The sequence below is a fragment of the Haliotis rubra genome, unplaced genomic scaffold (assembly GCF_003918875.1).
Source record: "Haliotis rubra isolate DU_JTF1 unplaced genomic scaffold, ASM391887v1 Scf638, whole genome shotgun sequence".
In the NCBI taxonomy this organism is placed as follows: domain Eukaryota; kingdom Metazoa; phylum Mollusca; class Gastropoda; order Lepetellida; family Haliotidae; genus Haliotis; species Haliotis rubra.
In genome coordinates, this window is record NW_025767344.1 from 440,054 (window position 1) to 463,944 (window position 23,891).

General features: G+C 39.9%; 2 protein-coding genes across 2 annotated transcripts; one reads left to right on the forward strand and one right to left on the reverse strand.

Moving 5' to 3' along the window:
* Window positions 1-453: 453 nt before the first annotated feature.
* Window positions 454-13,616, reverse strand: LOC124256734 (protein KRI1 homolog). The gene is made up of 18 exons (XM_046690697.1): window positions 13,468-13,616; window positions 12,488-12,561; window positions 12,244-12,343; window positions 9,406-9,502; window positions 8,634-8,723; window positions 7,327-7,405; window positions 6,822-6,905; window positions 6,412-6,515; window positions 6,161-6,284; window positions 5,756-5,851; window positions 5,261-5,431; window positions 4,982-5,069; window positions 4,459-4,529; window positions 3,782-3,893; window positions 3,414-3,544; window positions 2,960-3,024; window positions 2,080-2,172; window positions 454-1,213 (listed from the first exon to the last, which is right to left on the reverse strand). The coding sequence occupies exons 1-18, from the start codon at window positions 13,598-13,600 to the stop codon at window positions 490-492; spliced, it is 2,436 nt and encodes an 811-aa protein (XP_046546653.1). The 5' UTR covers window positions 13,601-13,616; the 3' UTR covers window positions 454-489.
* Window positions 13,617-13,903: 287 nt separating this feature from the next.
* LOC124256735 (GPI ethanolamine phosphate transferase 2-like) lies at window positions 13,904-23,673 on the forward strand (the record flags this gene model as incomplete). Its single annotated transcript, XM_046690698.1, has 12 exons — window positions 13,904-14,251; window positions 15,285-15,494; window positions 15,871-16,059; window positions 16,310-16,454; window positions 17,099-17,314; window positions 18,423-18,640; window positions 19,013-19,273; window positions 19,743-20,194; window positions 20,573-20,758; window positions 21,396-21,699; window positions 22,454-22,644; window positions 23,376-23,673. Coding segments are annotated over 12 exons (2,961 nt in total), but the record flags the coding sequence as incomplete, so codon positions are not given.
* Between the last annotated feature and the right edge of the window lie 218 nt (window positions 23,674-23,891).

The window sequence follows — 23,891 nt, forward strand, 5'->3', positions numbered from 1 at the left end:
TATTCTCAATTACAGGAAACTGACTGACCAAGCTACAGTATGTAGTCAACGATGTTGAAGTTTGTTGTTTAAGTGATTGGCATCATGAACATGGCTCTACCCGATTGGGACATAATGACATATATCAACAAATTTAGTGAGTCTGGCCATATGACGTTAAATGCCTTTTACAAGGATGGGTTGCTGAAGACAAACATGACCTGGACCTTTGCAGTCCAAAACTTGAAGGCCACATTGTGAAACTCCTGACGTAAATGATGGTGACAGTGACAGTGCTTGGTATGCAATCATTTGTGACTTGGAATGACGACTGGCCTGACACATAATTGACAAAATGCAGATATGCCATTTTAGTTAAAAGAAAAGTACTTGATATGTCTGTTCTCGTCAGTGTAGCAGGCAATATCAACAGGATTATCACTGTGACAGACAAAAAAACTAATGACTTTATAATTTGTTTTTATTTCATATGTACAAATTCTGAATATCCTATTGCTGTTTTTCCTTCTTAAAATTGTCTGTTTTCATAAATCTGATCTTTTTTGGATCAATACCATATGCCTTCAACCTGTCATCTGACATTCCAAAGTTCTTTTTCTTTCCTTTCTTGTTTTTGGGTTTCTTCGGTGACTGTTCACAATCTTTCTTACCATCTTGAGTGGACATGCCTTTTGTATCAAGCACACCATTGTCCAACTTGGCTTTCTTGCTTTTTTTTGGACTATGTGTTTCTGCGCTGTCGTTGTCATGTTGGGAGGAGGTCACTTCCTCAGTTCTCTTCCTCTTTTTCTTCTTTTTCATTTTCTTATCAGAAGGACCGTCTACACGATCCACCCCTTTGCCCATGTTTATGCTACCGATAGAATCAGCTTCACTTTTGGCAACAACCTGGCCGTTAGCTCCTTTCTTCTTCTTCTTTCCATGAGCAGGAACATCTGCACAATCCTCCTCCTTTGCTGTGTCACTCACAGAGTCTACGTCATGTTTGACAAACACCTGGCCACTGCCACCTTTCTTCTTCTTCTTCTTCCCAAGAGCAGGAACATCTGCACAATCCTCCTCCTTTGCTGTGTCACTCACAGAGTCTACTTCACCTTTGACAAACACCTGGCCACTGCCACCTTTCTTCTTCTTCCTTGACTGACTGGTTGCATGGGCACTTCCTGCTGTGGAGCTGGTGCTGGGTTTGGGACTGTCAGGTTCCTTTTTCACACTGAAATACAGTTGGTGCTGCATCAAAATATGTTCAATGATAAAGGCAAGTGAAAACAGCCTTATTCCATTATGATGCCATCATAAAATGTATGTTACTCACATCTTCTAAAATGCCAAGCAAACAGATCTTTTGTTCAATGCATAATAAAAATTGCCCTATATAGTTGAACCCTGTTGATAAGGAGAATGTCAGATCATCTAAGGAAATACATTTACAAATGAATCAAGGTGGTGGGTTAAGCCGTATGGTTAAGTCATTCGCTCAAGACCTGTGTTCTATTCCCTGTACTGGTACAGTGTGTTCCTTTTCTGGTGCTCCTGCTGTGATGTTGACAGACCATTGCTAAAGGCAGCGTAAAACCATAATGACTATATATGAGTCAACGGTTTAGAGTAATGTCCCTTTAGACACACACACTTTGATGTAGGAGGCTGGATGTAATATATCTAGAGTAATGACCCTTTGTACACACACTTTGATGTAGGAGGCTGGATGTAATATATCTAGAGTAATGTCCCTTTGTACACACACTTTGATGTAGGAGGCTGGATGTAATATATCTAGAGTAATGTCCCTTTGTACACACACTTTGATGTAGGAGGCTGGATGTAATATATCTAGAGTAATGACCCTTTGTACACACACTTTGATGTAGGAGGCTGGATGTAACATATATCTAGAGTAATGTCTCTGTCTCTATGTAACAGCCCTGTCCACAGAAACTATGGTACAGTAATAAAGACTGAGTGTCATCTGTGTTAACCATTGTGTAGTTTTACAGCCATGCTACATTTAAATGTTCAGAAAACATTATCATGTCAGTTCTGAAAATGTGTGAAAATGTTTTGCCTATCTTCTGTTACCTGTCTTGCAGTGAGGTCAAGATGTTGGTCTTCTTCTTGGTGGTTGCCCGATGTCTGTATACTGACAGGTCTCGCTTCTCTTCCCCTTCACTCCTGGAACAACAAATCATATTGTCATACAGGCTGTAAACCCTGTACACCCTCCCTAGCTGTGCCTGTTTACTTATTCTGTATACTTATCTGAACCTGCACAGACACCTGTACAATCTTCCCCACCTGTATGTTTTTACACCTGTACATGTGTAAACACACTACATATCTCCCGTAATTGAACATGTCTTCCCTGCCTGTGTGTCTCCCACCTCTCCATTTTTTAACTGTACACGTCTTCTATTCTGTATGTCTCCCACGTCTTTACTGCTGGAATATTCATGTCTCCCCGCCTCTCTGTACCTGTACATGTTTGCCACCTCTGTACTGCTCAACGCCATACAGCTGGAATATTGCTGAGTACGCCGTAAAACTAAAACTAAAACTCACTGTACTGCTCGAATATTCATGTCTCCCCGCCTCTCTACCTGTACATGTTTGCCACCTCTGTACTGCTCAACGCCATACAGCTGGAATATTGCTGAGTACGCCGTAAAACTAAAACTAAAACTCAGCTGGAATATTGCTGAGCTCACCATAGCTGGAATATTGCTGAGAACGCCGTAAAACTAAAACTAAAACTCACTGTACTGCTCGAATATTCATGTCTCCCCGCCTCTCTGTACCTGTACATGTTTGCCACCTCTGTACTGCTCGACGCCATACAGCTGGAATATTGCTGAGTACGCCGTAAAACTAAAACTAAAACTCACTGTACTGCTCGAATGTTCATGTCTCCCTGCCTCTCTGTACCTGTACATGTTTGCCCAGATTGTACATATTTACACACCTGTATTGACTCATCTTCTTCACCGACACCCATGAGTTCAGCTCCTTGTCTCGACACGTTAGAATCTGTAGACAACACATAATGCAGATAAAATCACAAAATCACTGCTTGTCATTCATTCCAGCAATGTTCTGATAACCTTCAATCCCAAAAAACAGAAACATGATGTGGTATCCTTGAGACCCCTCATTTATTACATGGGGACTGGGGTTGTGTGTCAGAAGTTTCTAATGCTCCAATGATTTGAAACACTCCAAGTTCCCTCCATCCTTAATAATGCTTTAATATAATTTCTGATGACCATTCCCATGTCCCTGACATGACCTAGCCTGAAAAGGTAAAATGCAAAACACCATGACCTCCTCTTATATGTGTATTTTGTTTTATCCAGACCAATAATTACTGACTGGTTCCTACATTGACAAAGACACGACACACGACAATATGCATCTACCTCATTGACATTGAGACCAAAGTCATTGGCCATCACTGTCCGATACTTGAATCTACATGGTATGTCTCCGATCATATCTTCATAGTCGAGTTTGTAGTATTCGTCAACATACTGCTCAAATGACTTGTCATCTGCAATTGAAAAAATACCCCATGACATTCACCACATGACACGTTTAAACATTCATCCTCCATTAACCAATGGACAATGGAGTACAGTACAAATGGCAATCACTGGAAATGAAAACAGTAATGAAAGGCCATGTCATATTCAGGACAGACCTCTCTGGCAGTTTATTCACTGTCATTGTTAACTGTCTTATTTCCACAGACTGAAGAGGAAAGTCATGAATGTAGTCCAGTATCTACCTGGGTTGAAGACAGGCTTCTCCTTAGAAAGAGCTTGTGCTAATTTACTTTTCTTCTTTTTCTTCTTCTTTTCTGACCTTGTGTCTTGACTTGGATCATAATCTGCATCCATCTGTCAACAGGTGACATCACATGTGACGATAGACAATGAACATCAGATATGATGGCAATAGAAAATGATCACTAAATATGACAGACAAACATAAAAAGTAGACTACAGATGATAAATGTAAGATGCAATACCACAGACAAAAACTGCTGACCATGGCAAGATGAGCAAACGCTTTCAGCACTGGGCTACCCCACTAGCCCCTAGCACTTTAGTGAAACCAAGGAAGAGAGTAAAATACACAGGACGAACCTACTGATTCAACAGAGAGCCAAGCGTCATTCTCCTACTGGAACCAGACCGGTGCCAATTTAATGTACAACTATGATGGAAAGGATATGCATCATAAAAGCAACATGTACATATTTACCATTTTGGGGTAGCCCATGAGCATGTGATAAACCTGGCAGCATGATCTGCTCGAAACGGGTTTTGAATACCATGACGACAGGTTTCTGGCATGTCCAAAGGATCTAACTCCTACTACTTAGCTACCTGTGCAGCCTTCACGACATCCGTAACCCTCTCCCACCCATCCCAGGTGTATCCAGGGTACAAATAATCCTACCACAAAGCCTGGGTCATCAGCGTACAGCTCGTCCTTGTTCTCCTCTTCCCCAGCCCAGTAGTCCCAGTTGTCTATAAACACAAAACAAGATCTGATAACAACACTTCATGTGTATGTAGGAATGTTGAATGACAAACAATGAGGTCATCGTTATCCCTCCACCAGCAAGGTTACAGAAATGTTCCAAGTACAGTTTTCCCTTCCAGTCTCAAATTGTGTCAGAAATTTAGGCATATATTCATATACATCTCTTTGAAAAAAACATTTCAGCTATTTCAGCAAACAATGTCATTCCCACTTCCAAAACAAAGGCCACATTCATCATCCTCACACCCAACAACATGCTGCTGTTACTCTTTTGAAATCCCTTATTTTTACCCAAATCCTACTCCTCACTTTCTGAAAGCATGGTTTCAACAGTCTAACCTCCCAAACACCATTTGAATGATCTAGTGTGATAGCACAAGGTACTGGGGACCTACTCCGACCTTGAACCCCCTAAGGATAACAGTATGTGCATCACCTGTCTGGAGATCGTCATCCTCCATAGGGCATGGTGGCTTAACCTCCTCCTCGTCTCCATCCCCGTAGTACTCGTCAGCGAAGTATTGCTGCAACAAATGTACAACCTGATGACTTGTCAATCAACCAAAAGTAAAAGTTGATGTCAGCTTGCATACCAGCTTGTGATTTCCTATATCAAACATTTTTTTGAAAATATTCATGATGCATGATATTTTTCTACAGGTCGAAACAGAAGCATCCATTCCTAATACAATGAAGCACATCTGATCTCACAGACCTGCATCATACGATCATGTTCCTCAGGGTCAAAGTCACCCTCCAGGTCGGCAGAGCTGAAGCCAATGTCCTTGTTACCAGTGATCTCACGGAGATGTTCAATCTTTTGCTCAATTTCCTGACGCTTCATCTTCTTCAGCTGTTTTAGCTCATCAAGTCGGGTATCTTTCTCCTGTAAGGGGAATAACTCTTGCAATCAAGACCATCAATAAAGAATTTGCTGTCATTTCCATTCATCCATGCAGCAGGAATGTGAATCATGTACATATCCAATTGCTTTATGAAACTTTAGTTAATTCATATACATGTAGGAACCAGTCCCACACACTAAATAGTCTTAAAAATGTACTTTTGTTAATATCATCATTCGAATATTGACTCATACATGACCACTGATGGAATAACTTTTCAATAATGATGCATGAGTTCTTGTTCTTAAGGACAAGAAGATGTCAGTCTTTGAGGTAACCATGACAACAGGAAGTTGATATCTTACTTCCTTCTTCCTGCTTTTCTTAGCCACTCTCTGATCAGCTCTCTTGTTGTCCTTTCTCCTCACAGAGTCATCGATTCTCCTCGGGAAACTCTTAATCTGTGACAGTAAGCAAAGTTAACACAAAGATAAAAAACAAGATAAATACATGACCTTTACTACAAAGCTGTGAAGAATAAACATTTCTGTTATGAAAGCTCTGCACTGCTCAGCCCTGGCTTCAACCAAATTTGTATTGCCATCTAAAACAGCACTTTAGGTAAGGCATTTCCTGAGAGGTAGAAATCTATAGATATTTCTTACTATTATATAACAGAAATTGTAATCCAGCTTTTAATCCAAAAATTACCAGATAACATGTACTGCAAACTGAGACAATTGCTTGACACATATTCCCTAAATACTCACATCATCAGCGCCTGGTTCTTCAAAACGAAAATTGTACTTCCTCTCAAACTTCTCCTGCATTTCAATATATTCCTCGTCAGAGATGTCTTCACTGTCATCCACAATCTCGTCATAGGTAGGAATCCTTAGGTTAGCAGAAAAACAGGACATCATTTGATTATGTACTTCTGAATCACCAAACATACATGAACTGGTCCATGGTAATATTCTGGTATGCTCTTCCAATCTACATCTATGTCCCTGAGCTTTACCTCTCTGCATCCTTGTCGACGTATCTCTTGTTCAGGATGAAGTCCTTCAGGAACTTCTCCCCCTCATCCAGTTTGGGATCATTCCAGTACTTCCTCAGTGGTTCCTGAACAACCATGCAGATTGTGAATTACTTTTGTCATGTAACAGCAGGGTAATAAAATCAATTCTTCCCCAGTCTGGAATACTCTGCTAGATAACAGTCAAATGTGCCACCACTATCTTTTGAACACCTGCTCAACTATTGTTGCTGTGTACAAAACTGAATCAGAATGCTTGACATTGGTGAGAAACCTATTATATTTAAATCCAGAAGTACACATACACCCTTATCAAATGACGTGATCAGGCAAGTACTTCATCTGAAACATGTGCAATAGCTAATACGGGTAGTAGTCAGGTCAAATCTTACCAGCTCCTCCTTCACAGCTTGGTGCGACTTCAACGTCTTCTTCTGACCTTTGAGCCATGCAAGGTATTCCTTCTCCTCATCTTTCTGGAATATTAGTGAGCAAGTGATTAGAGTTCCAAACTTCCGCTTGGGTTCAATAATACATCATTAATCAACACTGTAACCTTCTGATCCTAATGTCAGTCTGCTCGTATCACAAAAGAAGTAAAAATCAATTACAAAATCCAAAGAAATCTCCACCAAATGGAGAGTCAATTGGATGAGCTAATGATCCTGGCAATTTCTTCAACTCTTTATCTATACCACAAATTTTCAACATGAGTCTTTCACATTTAAATATGTATGGTGCTGACAGAATAATAATTGACCTGAATTTAAGATCTGAATCAGCACATCCTCGGATCACTAAGTGGCATAACTTAACATGGAGATTTGTGTTGTAGTAGGCTACTGTGCCACCCCATGCTTGGTAGCAGTAGTGATACTGTTGGACATGTATATTCACCTCCTCATCTTGTGTCTTGACCCTGTGAGTCAGCAGATCCTCATCACTGTCGCTTGACTCAACCACTGCCTCAGCAATGCTGGAACACACAATCAACATTAGGGGCAATACTGGAACACACATTCAACATTTGAGGCAATGCTTGAACACACAATCACGATTGGAGGCAATGCTAGAACACACAATCAATATTGGGGGGCAATGCTTGAACAAATATTCAACATAAAGGACAATGCTGGAACACACATTCAACATTTGAGGCAATGCTTGAACACACAATCATGATTGGAGGAAATGCTTGAACACACAATCAATATTGGGGGGCAATGCTTGAACAAATATTCAACATAAAGGACAATGCTGGAACACATTCAACATTTGGGGCAATGCTGGAACAAATATTCAACATAAAGGACAATGGTGAAACACAAATTCAGCATTAGGGACAATGCTTGAACACACAATCAACTTGGGGGCAATGTGTGAACACACAATCAACACTGGGGGCAATGCTTGAACACACATTCAATATAAAAGACAATGCTTGAACACACATTTAACATAAGGAACAATGCTAGAACACACAATCAACATTGGGGGCAATGCTTGAACACTCATTCAACATTTGAGGCAATGCTTGACACACAATCACGATTGGAGGCAATGCTAGAACACACATTCAACATAAAGGACAATGCTAGAACACACATTCAACATGATGAAGGACAATGCTAGAACACACATTCAACATAAGGGGCAATGCTAGAACACACATTCAAGTTCAACATGATAAAGGGCAATGCTAGAACACACATTCAACATGATGAAGGACAATGCTAGAACACACATTCAACATAAGGGGCAATGCTAGAACACACATTCAACATAAGGGGGCAATGCTAGAACACACATTCAACATAAAGGACAATGCTAGAACACACATTCAACATTATTTACACATGTTTCGCTCTGCTTGTATCACATGGATGTCACCTGTGAAAACACCTGTACTGTAGGCCACCTGTATCCCATGCCTGATTACTGAATAAACAACTGTGTACATTGCTTCACACAATCAGAGCAGTCAAGTAAGCAGTGGAGGACATGGTCAGTTCTCACAAATGCCAGGGTCAAGGCGAAGGTAGAGGTCATACAAACACAAAGAAACCCTCTGCAACAGTTCACTATGTAACAAAACACACAGAAAGGTTTAGATTGACTACCACGACATTGTCAAACGTGATGAAGTAGTCAGCTAAAGTGAAAGCATCATGGAGGACACATGCACAGTCGGGTGTACAACTGACCTTTTCCGAAGCTGTTCCTGTTGCTTGTAGTAGCCGGGTGTCTGGTCTGGGTCCCCAACGCCTGAGTCACTGTCATCACTGCTGGAGTCCCTGAACACAGAACAGGTCAGTTACCAGTGCAGACAGATGAATAACAACTCTACAAAGATTAACAATATGTTACTTACAGAACAAATTACACACAACAGCACATTTTCTTCACACTGAAAGTCAACCCGTGTCGAGATATTTCGTACACAATCTCACTATGCTAACCTGATGAGATGTAATCAGTTTTAAGGCCAATACCATGGTACCTTCTGAACTCAGTCCAGATATACAATCAACACTTTTCATAAGCAGCTGGTGAAATTGCATGGTTAAATTAGCATGTTTGTTGGCATGGTATTTCTAGTGTTCCATGCACATGGTAATTACTGAGTATTGTGTAAAAATGATCAGAATTCACTATTGCATGTATGTATGCAAACCATTCTCTGCAAAAAAATTGGCATGTGTGCACAAAGCACAAGAAAATATTCAGCATACATCACTAAGGCGAGCGGGAATCCCGAAGTATGTTGGTGTTTGTGACAAATGGCCATACCTTTTTATTGACAGTTTTGTGTGATTTTAAAACTTTCGAAATAATTAACCATCTTTGCTAGGGTATCATAATAGGTGTCAAGTTTAGATTTGAGCTAAGTGCTAAATATGTCAAACATGGTAAATACAATGAAACTATTTAGTTTTTAAATAATTATTTTGAATATTCCATCGGTGAATTGCCAACCCTTGTTTCTCCAGGATCAGCTTCCTTTCATAGTCCTTCAGATACAGTGGTTTGTCCTTCTTTTTCTTTTCCTTTCCGCTGCTGCCTTCTTCATCACCTTGACACAAAAACCAACTTCTGATATTTTACAATGCATGAATTATCAGTGTCTTTATCCTATCACCGTCACAATTACCTTGTTGGTGAATTACCAAACCTATTCATATTACCTTGTTTTAACCTGTCTAGTTATCCATTTGTTCACACATAATATCGTGTCTTAAGGTCACATGCAACCAAAAAATCAAACATAATTAAAACACAATTATCAACATCCCGACCCATCAACACCCGTGTCAAAGAACATCGCACCTCTGTTGCTAATTCCGACACCAAATCAGCTATCTCTGACCACATCAAAGCCAACCCCAATCATCAAATAGAGTGGTCCGACATCACCATTCTCGGCCAACAACCAAACGGACTTCACTAAACGCAAGCTCACAGAAGCCATTCACATCAAACGCCACAAGCCTACCATCAACCGCGTGACCAAGGATACTTCATTCCATCTGCTTATGATCCACTCCTCCACCAAGCCCAGTATATCGACATAAACATCGCGATCCATTGTATATAAACATCTCATTGTAACTACATCTCTGGCTTCCACTCACTATCCTTTATGTACTTATTGGCTTCATCAGCTTACTGCTTAGCCAATCATGGCAATTATGTTGTTTCCTTTGTCTATTATGTTGTTTCATTGTTATATACAGTATATATATGCAGCTCCTACACTTCATGTATCACTCTTGCTTGACAACGGCAATTATCACTTATTCATGACATATAATATACATTGCTGGTAATGAAAAACATATAAACAAAATTATAAGCGCATAATCGAAAAATCAAAAGTGCAAAATTGTGTACTTCGGTTTACTTCCCAAGAAACGAAGCAGCCGGGATACCGAACCCAGTCAGAGCGGGTGGGTGTGCACTCAAGTGTAACGGCTGGTTCATTTGCAGATGCCCTCACGGCTCATTGTGTGTGTATATATAGAGATGTTTGGTTTTGTAAATACATGCTCATTTTTTGTGTATAACATTTTGCAATCAACAGACATCATAACATGTCATGTGTACAAGTATCACACCTGCCTGTCTGTGTAATTACATAATGTGACAGAGACCGAACTCGGGCCATAAATCAATGCATTTTGTTTATGGTGTATAGCCTGATTGGTGTTAAGTTCAAATTGCATGTGGTCAGTGATAGCAGCTGTGTATTGAATATTGTCAGACAGGAAGGCAGACACACAGGTGTCAATAAAACAAGACACTGAGTTTTGTCTGTGACAACGACATATCTATATCACAGTTAGAAATTCTGTACAACGCTAAATAATGACATTGCTTTTAAGCATCGAACTGAGAAAGTGACTCGGTAAGAAGAACGTGTGGTGAAATAGACAAATGAAATTATATAAACAGTTAATTTACTGTCATAACATATAAAAGCTCGCGCCTGTGAGATATCAACAAAACATTAGAAAAATAGCTCACACCAAAGCCTTCACCGAGTAAGTATTCACCCGACAACCCGCTTCCAAGCTGCGCGAACCTATTTCACTGCGCACGTGCTATGAGCACAGCCCAGCTGTTGAAACCCGTTTTCCCCAGAAAAGTCGGGGGAAAATTAGTGAAACGTTTGAACTCCGATTTCGCACGTTTTTTTTCATCGCGTTATTTTTGAACTTTATAAGTTGAATTTGCATTTTTGACGATTTGTTTCGGTAAGTCCATACCGAAAGGTATCAGAATCTGCAAAGTTGTGTTTTACGTTGCATGTGACCTTTAAGGAATACATGGAAACATGTCTTTCCGCGTATATCTGCATTGGGAAATCATAGGCGGATCCAGAGGTGTGTGTGTGTGTGTGTGTGTGTGTGTGTGTGTGTGTGTGTGTGTGTGTGTGTGTGTGTGTGTGTGTGTGTGTGTTTGAGTGGGTGTAGAGTGTGAGTCTCAGCTCAAACATATTCAACCACATTACTTCAGTCTGACAAGCTTTTATAAATACAAGGTCATGAGTCATGAATGATTTGTATGTAGGCAAGTCCACCCAACAAAGGTACTAGAATCTGAACTTTACTAAGCAAGTGCAATCCCAAATATAATATATGTTACACCTTGTGATTGTTATGTATGTTTCTATGTATCGTTTCACAGTAAGAACCATAATTTATTTGATCCATGATCACACATACATTGGACTCACAATAAGCTTTCTTATTTTCAAGCATGGTTGTAGTACAACAGGCCAGATCATGATGTCATTCCATATGTCATAGCATGTGCTAGATGCCTCTTTGTACAATGGCAATACACTACAGTGATGAATTGGATTAGCTCATACTATACGGCTTTTACATCTTCATCTTTTCATGTCTGGTTACAATAAACATTCTATTACCCAACAGAGGACAGATGTCGGTACAAATAGCATCCCACTCAGCAAAAATTATTTATGCTTCATGCTGACTTGTTCAACACTGAATGCAAGGATTTGTAGATAATAAGGAATACTGCCCGCAAAACTTTGTCGATTTACAATATATGGAGAGCATTAGGAATTTGGGAATAGCCTATAAACTACAAGGAATAATAGTTAACCTATCTCTTCTGAACTAATGTTGAAAGACTAATGATTAATGAAATCAAATAACTTCATCCAGCAAAACTTCATACCCAAATGTTTGGTTGGTCGAAATGTTTTATTAACAATATCACACAAACAGTTTAAGAAGTACTGAAACCCAGGAACTAAATGTGCCAAAATAACGTGCTTCCACTTACTTGAATAAAACTTGACATCTTTCTGGTAGATCTTTGGATCCTTGTTTTTCAATGCAGAAAGGGTCTTCAGCCAACCTTTCTCCAGATTTGCAGTGAGTGCCTGAAGGACAAGAATCAGTAGCTGAGGAAGTTTAAACAAAGGCATCCTGTAATTTACGTTGCAGTCATGTGGTGAACATGCTATGTAATTTAGTAAGTGATGAAGACAACTGAGGCGGAGGAGACTTCTATTACTTGTGATTACCTCCCCATCTTCATCCTCGCTTTCAGAGTCAGAGTCAGAATCGGATCCTTCCACGTCTCCATATTTGTCCTTCACTGAAAAACAAACAAGACAACATGTCACATTGTCAGATGGGATTGATAGGTTGTGAAGTCTTCACTGGTACAGATGTTGATGTGTTACATCTTGCTTTTCAAAATAATGACAACATATTTGGAGGCAAGTAATGAAGTAAGAGAGATTTTATAAATTCTAAAAATGTATTATGATTTGCAGCCAATCAGCACGATAAGTTTGAAATTTCTGCACTGTAGAACCAAGCAATAACAAATTTCAATTGGATTCTCACAAAAAGTGGTGGTTTGAATTAGTCACATATCTCATCCCTTATATAAATCCATGTGTATTGTCAGATCATAGTTTTTCTAACGCTATATTAAAGAGGCGGGTTGCTTCACAGACAATGTAAATACTCGAATGATGGCTTTTATTTAAGATAAAGTTGTATTTAAGAAGGTTAGTGGCCAAATGTTTTACACTAGGTCATGTGATAATCGAGACATCAACGGATGTTGTTCAGTGTAGAAAACACTATGATATATGACTCAAGACCGTGATTACACAGCCACAACAGTAACATTAAGACTTTGTGATCTGATGAGGCAGGGGTAGGTCATTTATTTTGTACACATGTACTAGGGGGGTCAGCAATTTTGTACATAGGGTATATTTAAACATTTTGCTTAAATAATATGGGAAGATGTGGGGGTGGGGGTGGTAATTGATTTTGTACATGACATGCAGGGCGGGGTCACTTACTTTCTGCATAAATTCTAGGGGGGGAGGCATTCACATTGTACATGCTTCTCCATAAAATCATCATAACCCCCTAACCCCTAGGCCATAAATTATCGGTCCCTAAAAACCTCATTGTAACTCGGCTTCATCGACACTGAGAACATCTTATATGATAAGGAAATATGACAGCTTAGTGTAGTTACATCTTTGTAGCTCCTCTGCTTTCCTCCACTTATTGTATCGATCTGCATACTCCTTGTTGATTTGAAATTCACCGTCCTCGTCACTACTTGATCCGTCGAACATGCTTGTGCAGAACCGGAAGTTGACGACCATTGCGAAAACATTTGGAATGAAATCTATACGAACGGCGAATTCCAATGCAAATATCATTCTAACTTCAGTTAATTGACGATGAGCTCTCGAAGTTTATTTTGTCTTCTTCGATATCATATTATTTCAAATATTCAAATTATGTTCAGATAAATATTATTAAACATTTATTATGTCTAATTCATCATTGACACTTTTGTAATAAACCGGATGTTTACAACAAAAATGGCCGCCTCCATAATTCATAATGTGCTAACTTGTTTAGTAATCTGTTTTAGAGTGTAATGACGCTATCGCTGATTTTTGTTTGATTTATTAGACAATGGAAAAGAAAGAGTATTTTGTAATTGGTTTGGCGTTGGTACAGCTTTTGTCTTTTCGATATTTCTGAAAGGATTTTTCCCTCTGAAACAAGGACTGAAAGGTTTTGCCAAACTGGAGGATTCCCCAGTCGTGCCTGGAGATACCGTTAATTCAGTACCAAGTGGACGCTACGACAGACTTATCGTAGTTGTTATTGATGCATTGAGGGCGGACTTTGTTCTTGCTTCTCAAACGTATATGCCGTTCCTGAAGGAATTGATAAGAGATCATCATGTGCTGTCTTTCACTGCAAAGGCCCACCCACCAACTGTTACACTACCTCGAATAAAGGTATTCAACATGTTCAACGTTCACAACTCAAAATTGGAGAGTATGTACTATACAGACGGGATGCTCTTTTCCAAATTCCAATTGATAACATTGCAGTTCGTCGTTTTTCAAATGCCAGGTGGCCACATTACAACAGGTTTCTGATAATTGTATGGATTTAGTATGGTACGTAATGTTGTTGTGGTAGGAAATTTATATTGATCTCATCATCACCTGTTATTATTCAGGGTACATGTTCCCAATAGGGACCCATCTGCTTTTGATAGAGATGGGGTAACCTATCCCAAGACCCCAAATTAACCATTTGGATTGTAATGGTATGCAACATGACTGGAGCCTATTAGTATTAGCAGTTACAGTGCCTAGTAGACTGCCGTCTTGTTGGCCAATGACAACTTGAAGCAAGGTCAGGCTTATTTGTAAATTATCTAACACTTACATTATGCATGGCAACGTTAAAATATGTCAGCAACATTTGCAAAAGTATTTTTCAAAAACAAAACAAGACCACAAATAACATAAAGATGGTTAACTCTACATACTCAGCATGACTAAAATAATACGAAAAAAAGGGCACTCCTGTCCATTTTATTGTCGATGTAAGTAAAATTAGTTAAATTGAGACATTACATGTATTCTTATCATGGCAAACTGACAGTCATCTTTTGAGATATGGACCCTTATATGGTAATCATGGTGGATAGACTTGAGTGAGTGCGTGAGTTTAGTTTTATGCTGCTTGTTAGCAATGTTCCAGCAATATCACTAGGGGGATGGGGAGACACCAGAAATGGGCTTCACACATTGTAGTATTTGTACCCATGTGGGGAAATTGAACCGGGTCTCGGTGTGACGAGTGAACACTTTAACCACAAGCCACCCCACCTCGCCGGGTTAGACATGATGGGGACTTATGATTAATGTAATAAATATACTAAGGATACAGTACAAATGAAAATTTGGAAATTGGAAGATCATATTGATGTTGAAGTCGAAATGAGGCTTCAGATTGCAAACAATCAATTTTTTTTAGGCACTAACAACTGGTGGCATCCCAGGATTTGTCGATGTTGTTCTGAACTTTGGTTCAAGTTCCCTGGATGAGGACAACATCATCTCGCAGCTGAAGAGAGCAGGAAAGGAGATAGTGTTTTATGGTGATGATACATGGATGAAGCTGTTCCCAGATCACTTTGACAGGACCGATGGCACAACGTCCTTCTTTGTCACAGATTATACTGAGGTAGACTACTCATCATCTGTATTAGGTTTTCATCATGTTGATGTTGTGGTAGCCCCACATTAGAATAGAAGGTCAATCTCTCATATCCTATGATGATGATCATGTTCACTATGTATCTAAAAGCTTTGGTAACCTGGCCAACATGGGTGGAAATAATTGTCTTGCTCCCACATGTCATTGTTGTAGTAGAATATTGTACCAGTTATACAGAACAAACAGTAAATTGCATTGAAAATTGTGAAAGACATCCACTTTAACTAAGTGATTACACTGTACATGTTTGTTTACTGATACCAGAAAATGTGGGGTGTCATTTCTCTGTGACGTTTTTACCCTTGTTAGTATTGAAAGATTAAGAAATGTGTATTTTGTTTAGGTTGATGTGATGGTGACCCGCCACCTCCCAGAGGAGATAACTCTTGATGACTGGGATGTCATGATCCTCCACTACCTCGGACTGGACCACATCGGTCATCTCGATGGCCCAAGGAGTCCCCTTATCAGTCCCAAACTGTTCGAGATGGACAACATTCTGCAGAAGTTGTATCAAGCGATGAGGCAATGGGTAGGTCCATGTTTGACCTATCATGATATGAGAGTATAGAATTATCTAAAGTGCTGCAATTTGCTGAGCAGAGATGCAACCCAAAGACATGCAAGAAGCTGTAATCATTTCATTTGGAGTAAGTTTCTAGGTTTTTCAGCACTGTACCTGTACTTTCATCAAATGGTCAACTTCAAAGATAGACATCCTTTCTGGTTTTCCTGTGAACATGAAGTTGACAAGCTGTCATATAAACTGTGATTGTTTCCAGTCGGAAGAGAGGGACTTGACAAGTCTGATGATGGTGTGTGGAGATCATGGCATGAGTGATCAGGGCGGCCATGGTGGGGCATCACCAGGGGAGACAACTGTTCCTGTCATCTTCCTCAGTCCAAGCCTCCATGATGTTGTACCAGGTAAGTAAAGCCATTCTTCATGATGTTGTACCAGGTAAGTAAAGCCATTCTTCATGATGTTGTACCAAGTAGATGTGGGCAGTCTCCATGACGTTGTACCAGGTAGGTGTAACCAGCCTTGATGACACTGTACCTGGTAGGTGTAGCCAGTCTCAATGACACTGTACCTGGTAGGTATTGCCTTTAGATGCTTCATTCAGTCAAGTGGCATTTTGTCATCAGAACAACAGATAACTGTCAACTAGTGTCATACACAGTATTATGATGTGTCAATAAACATTGTGAATTACAGCAATATATGATTGACAACAACACAAACTTATAATGAAAGATGAATTTCATCAAGCTGAAAGTATTTTGGACAGGAGTTAATAATTTTGGAGGCAGTTTTTGTTTCTTTGTGATGTGATGTTATGTTCAGATGTCATCACATAAGCATAATGATTCCCAACCGTTGCAACATTTGATATACTTCATGTGTTCTCAAATCTCAATATTTTGCTTGCAGTTTGGTACGGGTAGTTCATGGTTAACATGCTCTAAAGTGTCCTAAGCCAATTTCCATCATGGATTCAATGTGTGAAACTCATATCTGATGTAAAACACAACTCATTTACTTCTAATACTTGCTGTTACTATTCCAGGATTGAACCTGGCTAGTGCAGGAAGCATCATGCAGATCGATGTTGCCCCCACTCTGGCTGCCCTCATGGGAATACCCATACCTAAAAATAGCCTGGGGGAGATCGTTGCCCCAACTCTGGTTGGTTACAGCCTCGAGGACAAGGTCCGACTGATGCAGCTCAATGCCCACCAGGTGGCAGTCTTACTTGAGCAGAATGTAGCTGATGTGGAGAAAGGTAAACACTCAGTACTGTCATTAAATACTGAAATCATACTCATCTGTTAACACACTTACCTCAAGTTACAGATATTGTTGGCTGACACTTTAAGTGATTGCCTTAATCACATGGGGACATCCTTTACAGCTGGTAGGCATTAGATTAGAGATATTCTGCATCTTTATCCATTTAGATAGAATAACTCTCTTCTTGCCTCTGGCTCATCAGTTATTGTCAGATTCAGCTAAATTATTGAACTTTTGTTGTCAGATGAGGAATCGTTTTCATAAATTGAACATCACAGACTTCAGCATCCCAAAAGATAATCATGCCAATAATGAAACAATCAAGACTAAACCAACTGAAGAAATGACATTTTTCCTTATCCTGACTCATGCTTAATTGCTTGTCTTCTTCTTCTTGCGAACTATAGGGGAACACTTGAATCCCCTTTTGAAGCTCCCTTCAAAAAAGTGGACGTAAAATCACTCACCCCAGTAGTCTCCCTTTCCCCCATCTTTTGGCGCGAAAAGTTGGTCACATGATCGGCCATGCTTGTCACTCTCTCCGCATGTTCGAACCCGACACTTGGATTTGCAGGGAAATCCAGAGTGCCATGAGGGGAGGTTGGGCGGGCTAACCTCATGAGTCAGGATAAGTACAAAATATCAATTTTAATCAGAAAATTACATTTTTGTGAATGTTGCAGCATGGTCTACCTCATAAGTTAGACGTCCGCTTGTCACGCTGAAGACCCGGGTTCGATTCCCCACATGGGTACAATGTGTGAAGCCCATTTCTGGTGTCCCCCCGCCGTGATATTGCTGGAATATTGCTTAAAGTGGCATAAAACCATACTCACTCACCCATAAGTTAGAAAGCACTTGATGTAAGAACACAATTCCAGGTTTATGTTACAGCAGCTAGCAGGGTGAAAATAGAAGAAAGTAATAACAAAGGAAAAGTGTTTTCCAAAACATATCTAAATCATACATGGACAAAATACTGTGGACTATTAAATATAGTTGTAGTTTAGTTCAGTTTACAGATGCTGCAAGATTAACATTAAGAAATAATCCACCTGAATTACAGTCTTTTCTTTATGATCATCATGATTATAACCCAGAAACTGGATATCGTCGTTATCGGCAAGTGATGATCAGACACTCTGATTGGCTCAAGACCAAAAGTGCAAACTTGTCAACAGTATCCTGGGAGATGCTTGGTAATCGTCTGGTGAAGGATTATGGGAACGCTGTGCAGGAGATGAGGTCAAGGGTCAGCGAAACCTCCACACACTATGACCTGTATGGGATGGCAGTGGGCATTGTATTGATCAGTCTGGTAGGTGGAATAACAAGTCAGTCTGGTGGGTGGAATAACAAGTCAGTCTGGTTGTAGTTCTACTGTCCACATGAACTTGAGAACCTTCGTTAGGAACTGCAACTGGATTCAGCTAAATCTCAATCAGAAGGCATATCAGTCAGTAAATGCATGTCATAGCACTGGTAGTGACAAACTAGAAGTATAACATGGAAGTGTTTTAAAATAGAGAAACAACGTATTGAGATAGTACATATCATGTATAAGTTGTCAGGAGTTATTATGTTGTTACTAGCAAATCAGTACAACCCGGTTACATTTGTATAGTCTACCAAGTACAAGCTAATGTAGAACGTTGGATTCTGATTGCTGGTGAATTGTTTCTCCTTCCAGATACTGTTATTCCTGCTCTTGTTGTCAGTGTCAGACATGTCAACATTGAAACTTTCAACCAATAGAATAGCAGTTTGTCTCATTTGCTGCATCCCTGTTGTGCTGGGTCACATGACCATGTGTACAAGTCAGCTCCGCAGTGACTTCCTGTGTACAACCAGTATCCTCCTCCTTCCAATTCAGCTAATCACAATGATGGCTGTTGTCATGGCAACACTGTTCCTGGTTATGTTCTTGGTCAGATACAGAGGCCGAATTATGGTAAGTTGAATATGTACGACTATCTTCACCATGCACTGCCATACACCACATCCCTTATATTTTATGTACTTGAAGATACCAATAAATTGTATTGTACTGTAAACTTAATCACTTGACTCTTCTCCCTTAGATTTCCAAGTAAGGTACTGAATCTTTGAAATGGTGGTTGGTTTGAATTGTTTTTAGCCAAGGATAGATGGTTCCAGAACACAAATTCATGCTGATACACGTGTGACCTTTCTGGCTGTGTTCAGTTGAGGCCAAACCTGCAGTCAGCCCCTGGTTTGCCTGGTCCACACTGGTATTTTAAGCGAAAATATTCCAGTTGTAATCTAATGGCATGTACTCTCTATCTCTTTGATGTCTAATATATAGTAATAAACCTGGAAATTTACTTTGTGGGAAGATAATTTATGATGTTACTGTTGTACTAGTATAATGGTCTGTATAGCTTTCTCACTTGTTTCAGTGTTTGAGGATGTCATGGGTTGGGTGGGTGTTTATGGGAGGGTCAGTACTGCACACTCTTAGCCTGCTGTCCAGCAGTTTTGTGGAGGAAGAACATCAGACCTGGTACTTCTATATCACCACCCTGCACGCTGTCATCATCTGTAATCTCATATGTGTCGTCTGCTCTCAATCAGTGAATCAAAAGGGAGGGAGAACTGGTGCTCGTGATAGATATGAACAAACCACAGACAGTCTGAATGTTCATAAGCTTCACAAAGACACATCTTACCATGAGATGTCCAATCAGAGTGAGAAGTTAGACAGTGGTACATCAAGTATTACATGGTGGACGTCGGTGACATCAGTGGCAGCCATGTTTGTTGTGCTGATGCTGTGCCGGATATTGAGGAGATGGAATCAGACGGGAGACAAATGGCGAACTGTTCCTGACATTGGGGACTGGCTTGTCAGGTGAGATCTCGACCGGACACACTGGGGCGAACAGTATAATTACAAGAATGCATACTTCGATATTTCACTTTTTGAGGATGCCATATGCTTTTCTTAGTTGGATTTGAATATGATCAAATGCAAAACAGGCATTTTACACCTATCTCTCACTCATTACTGCTTGCACATGTCAAGGGATAAAACAAATAACAGGGATATAATGGAAGAGAAATAACCATAGGTACAGAATGGTAATACAGTGGTATTATAAACTCAACAAAATAGATATAACTTATATGTATCCAGATAGCCATTACTGGTTGAGGTAGTGCATGTGAGGAATCAAAACAGGTGGGATGTAAAACGTATATTTTCATCATTCATTGTCTGTTGTTTCAGACCGGAGAACAAGTCTGCTCTATCAACTGTAGTGGTCATCTCTATGTTGTGTCTTGTTATCACCAGATGGCGTTCATCATGTCTTATCCAATCATCTTGCAGTATTTTTGCTGTGATATCTGCCTACTGCTCTAAAGCGGCTACAGGTGTGATTGTGTTCCCAGGTGTATACTCTGGGGTGACCAAGTAAGAGAGCTATTATTTTTATGTACTTATATCATTATATAAGTAGCCAAAAAGGTTTTAACATTCCAAAATTTGTGTATTTCTTGGACATAGTATGCCACTTGATCAGCATATAGGATTTTCAGTAAACTACACTTAAATGTCACTGAGCAGCTGTGTACTGATTCCAAGTATTGCTTAATCCAAAACGATGCTTGCATGATCATGCAATGTTAAGAAATCAAATGAGTTTTGCTTCACTGTCCATCTGAATCCCACTGTGATGTACAGTTATGACATTTATAATGAACAACCATAAAATGAACTGATTGATATTAGGAACCGTTTCCTTTTTGGTCCCCGCCTGTTAGATATGGTTATAATGAACTAAAGTTATCTGGCACTTTGGTTCTGTTATTACCATAGTTTAATGTTGTGTGTTTATTGTCATGGTGTTATGCAGGCATAGTGAAGCTATTTCAGATATTCTACCTGGGAATGTAACAACATTTAACATTAGAATTAACCAACCTTTTACCATAGGAATAGACCAATGTTAACATAGGAATGTCCAAACATTTATCTTAAGACTGAACTGACACTTAATGTAAGGACATACCCACATTAACATAAACTTTTACACATTGGCTGTTCCCAGAGGAGTCCCAGAAGCCCAGGTGACATACTTGATCCTTCTCCTAACGCTTATCCTGTTGCTATGGCAATGGAAGAGTCAGCGAGAGGATCCTGGGTACCAGACAGCTTACCTGTGGTCAGGCTTACAGACAATATGGCTGTTGGTCATGATGCTGTTGCTACGACCACACAATTCAGCCATGGTTGCCATGGCAGCTGCAGTAGAGGGCCTGGTGTCCAGTCACATGATCTCAGTTGTCAAGCTGCGTCCTGCATTCCTGACTCTGTACTGTTTGTGGATGGGACAGGCTGCTTTCTTCTTCCAGGTTTGTCAGATGTCTTGCTCTTTAATTAATTGATTCGATTAAACGATGTCCTGACTGTCCTTGCTAAATCTCTTTGCAATTCCGTGAAGGTCCTGGTTAAAATATTGATCGTCAGTAACCCATGCTTGTCGTAAGAGGCGACTAACGGGATCGGGTGGTCACGCTCGCTGACTTGGTTGCCACATGTCATCGGTTCCCATTGCGCACATCGATGCTCATGCTGTTGATAACTGGATTGTCTGGTCCAGACTCGATTACTTACAGACTGCCGCGCCATATAGCTGGAATATTGCTGAGTGCGGTGTAAAACTAAACTCACTCACTCTTTCTTAAGGTTTTCTAAACTTGTGAAAGGCCTCAGTCTATCCCCTTTTGTATGCTGTGTCAGTTGAATGGGATTGCTTGGATGTGATCAGACAAATGCCTTATATATTTTTTGACACAGAAAGTAGTACCTACTTGACTTGTTACATTTGCATATTTATTTACAGATAACCCCAATGGATACCTTTTTTTATCTGTTGGCTTTCACTTCAACACTACTCATGATGAAAAACTAAAATAACCTTTAAGAGCTTGCCATTTAATATGATGTCATGCAGAATATGGATATACTGTGAAAAATTGCTTTAATTATTCACTTATATTTTTGTCATTTGTGTTCAAACTAGTGATTAACCTAAACATTCGAACCAGTACCACACTACTGGTAAGTCTGACCTGTCTGTAGAGGAATGTATCTGTGCATCCCCAGGGCAACTCCAACAGCCTGTCCACAGTGGACGTGGCTGCTGGCTACGTTGGTCTCCAGGACTACAACCCTCTTCTCATTGGTTTGTTGATGTGTCTCTCCACTTATGCTGGACCAATCTTCTGGATGATCTCACTCCTCAAATACATCAGCATGGTGGACGGCAACTTAGACGACATTTCCAAAACCAACAAGTAACCATCTTCTATCATAATGTTAACATTCAAAACACAATAATGACTATGATGTCTGTGCAGTACTGAATTTATTATTTTTATTGGTTCATTATATGAAAAAATAGAGTGAACCTTTGAACCAGCAATGGCTGGATACACTCGAATTGGGGATCACATATTGTACCTATGTGGGAAATCAAACATGGGTCTTTGATGTGATGGGCTAATGCCAGTGTTCACGAATGGTGTTTCAAAGTAACAGGACATTGGGTCCTGTAAGTTTCAGATGTCTGTCTGACCCATTGAAAATTCACAGGACCCATAGAATAAAACACACATTTCAGATTTAACATTTCTTATAATTTGCACTGAAATTATTAACAAACATATAATATTTATAAACAGCAAACAAGTGTTACATGTCACATATAACAACTTCAGTCAAAGTCATTGTGAAATATACAGTCAGACACTGGGTCCGGCAGATTGTAGACTTCTATCGGACCGTTGGCAAATCTGCCGGATTTGTCAGAGGGTCAGACGCTATTCGTGAACACTGCTAATGCTTAAGGCTAGGCTACCCAATTGTCTATATTGTCCACGCAAAATATATACCAAACCTATCTCATTCCTTGATTTGTTTTAATGATACATATGTCTGTCTGTTCACAACATAAGTAAATGTAAACTTTCAAGTTGTATTGAGTACATTGGGTGAGGCATGCTGATTCTGTGTTCTCTATTTTCAGACTGAAGGTTCGTCACCAGGAGGCTGCAGTGACCATATTGATGTCCCGAGGTCTCCCACTGTCTGTGTATTGTGTGCTTGTGACCATTGAGAGGTACCACCTGTTTGTGTGGACGGTCTTCTCCCCCAAGTTGTTGTATGAAGGTGTGACTACCGTCGTCCTGTCAGTGTTTGCCATACTCCATGCAGTCCTAGCACACAGTCACCACAGTACCACCAAAGGCAGAAAAATGCAGGAGTGATAATCACCAGGAAGTGATGAAGAGAACAAGAACCTTTGTAATAAACTATTAACGTATGTTTTGGCTTCACTGTTTTAGAGTGGTGAACGCACTGACAGGAACAACCCCTAATATTTTGAAGAATGCAAACAAATAATGTTAACAATCAGCATATCATCAAACAAGACATTTCTATAGGGTCTTCCTCCTTGCCCACGTCCTATTGGTACAAATTCACCACTTGTTTTTGGGATGAGACAAATAGGAAGTCACCATTTCTACCTTTACCATTAGGC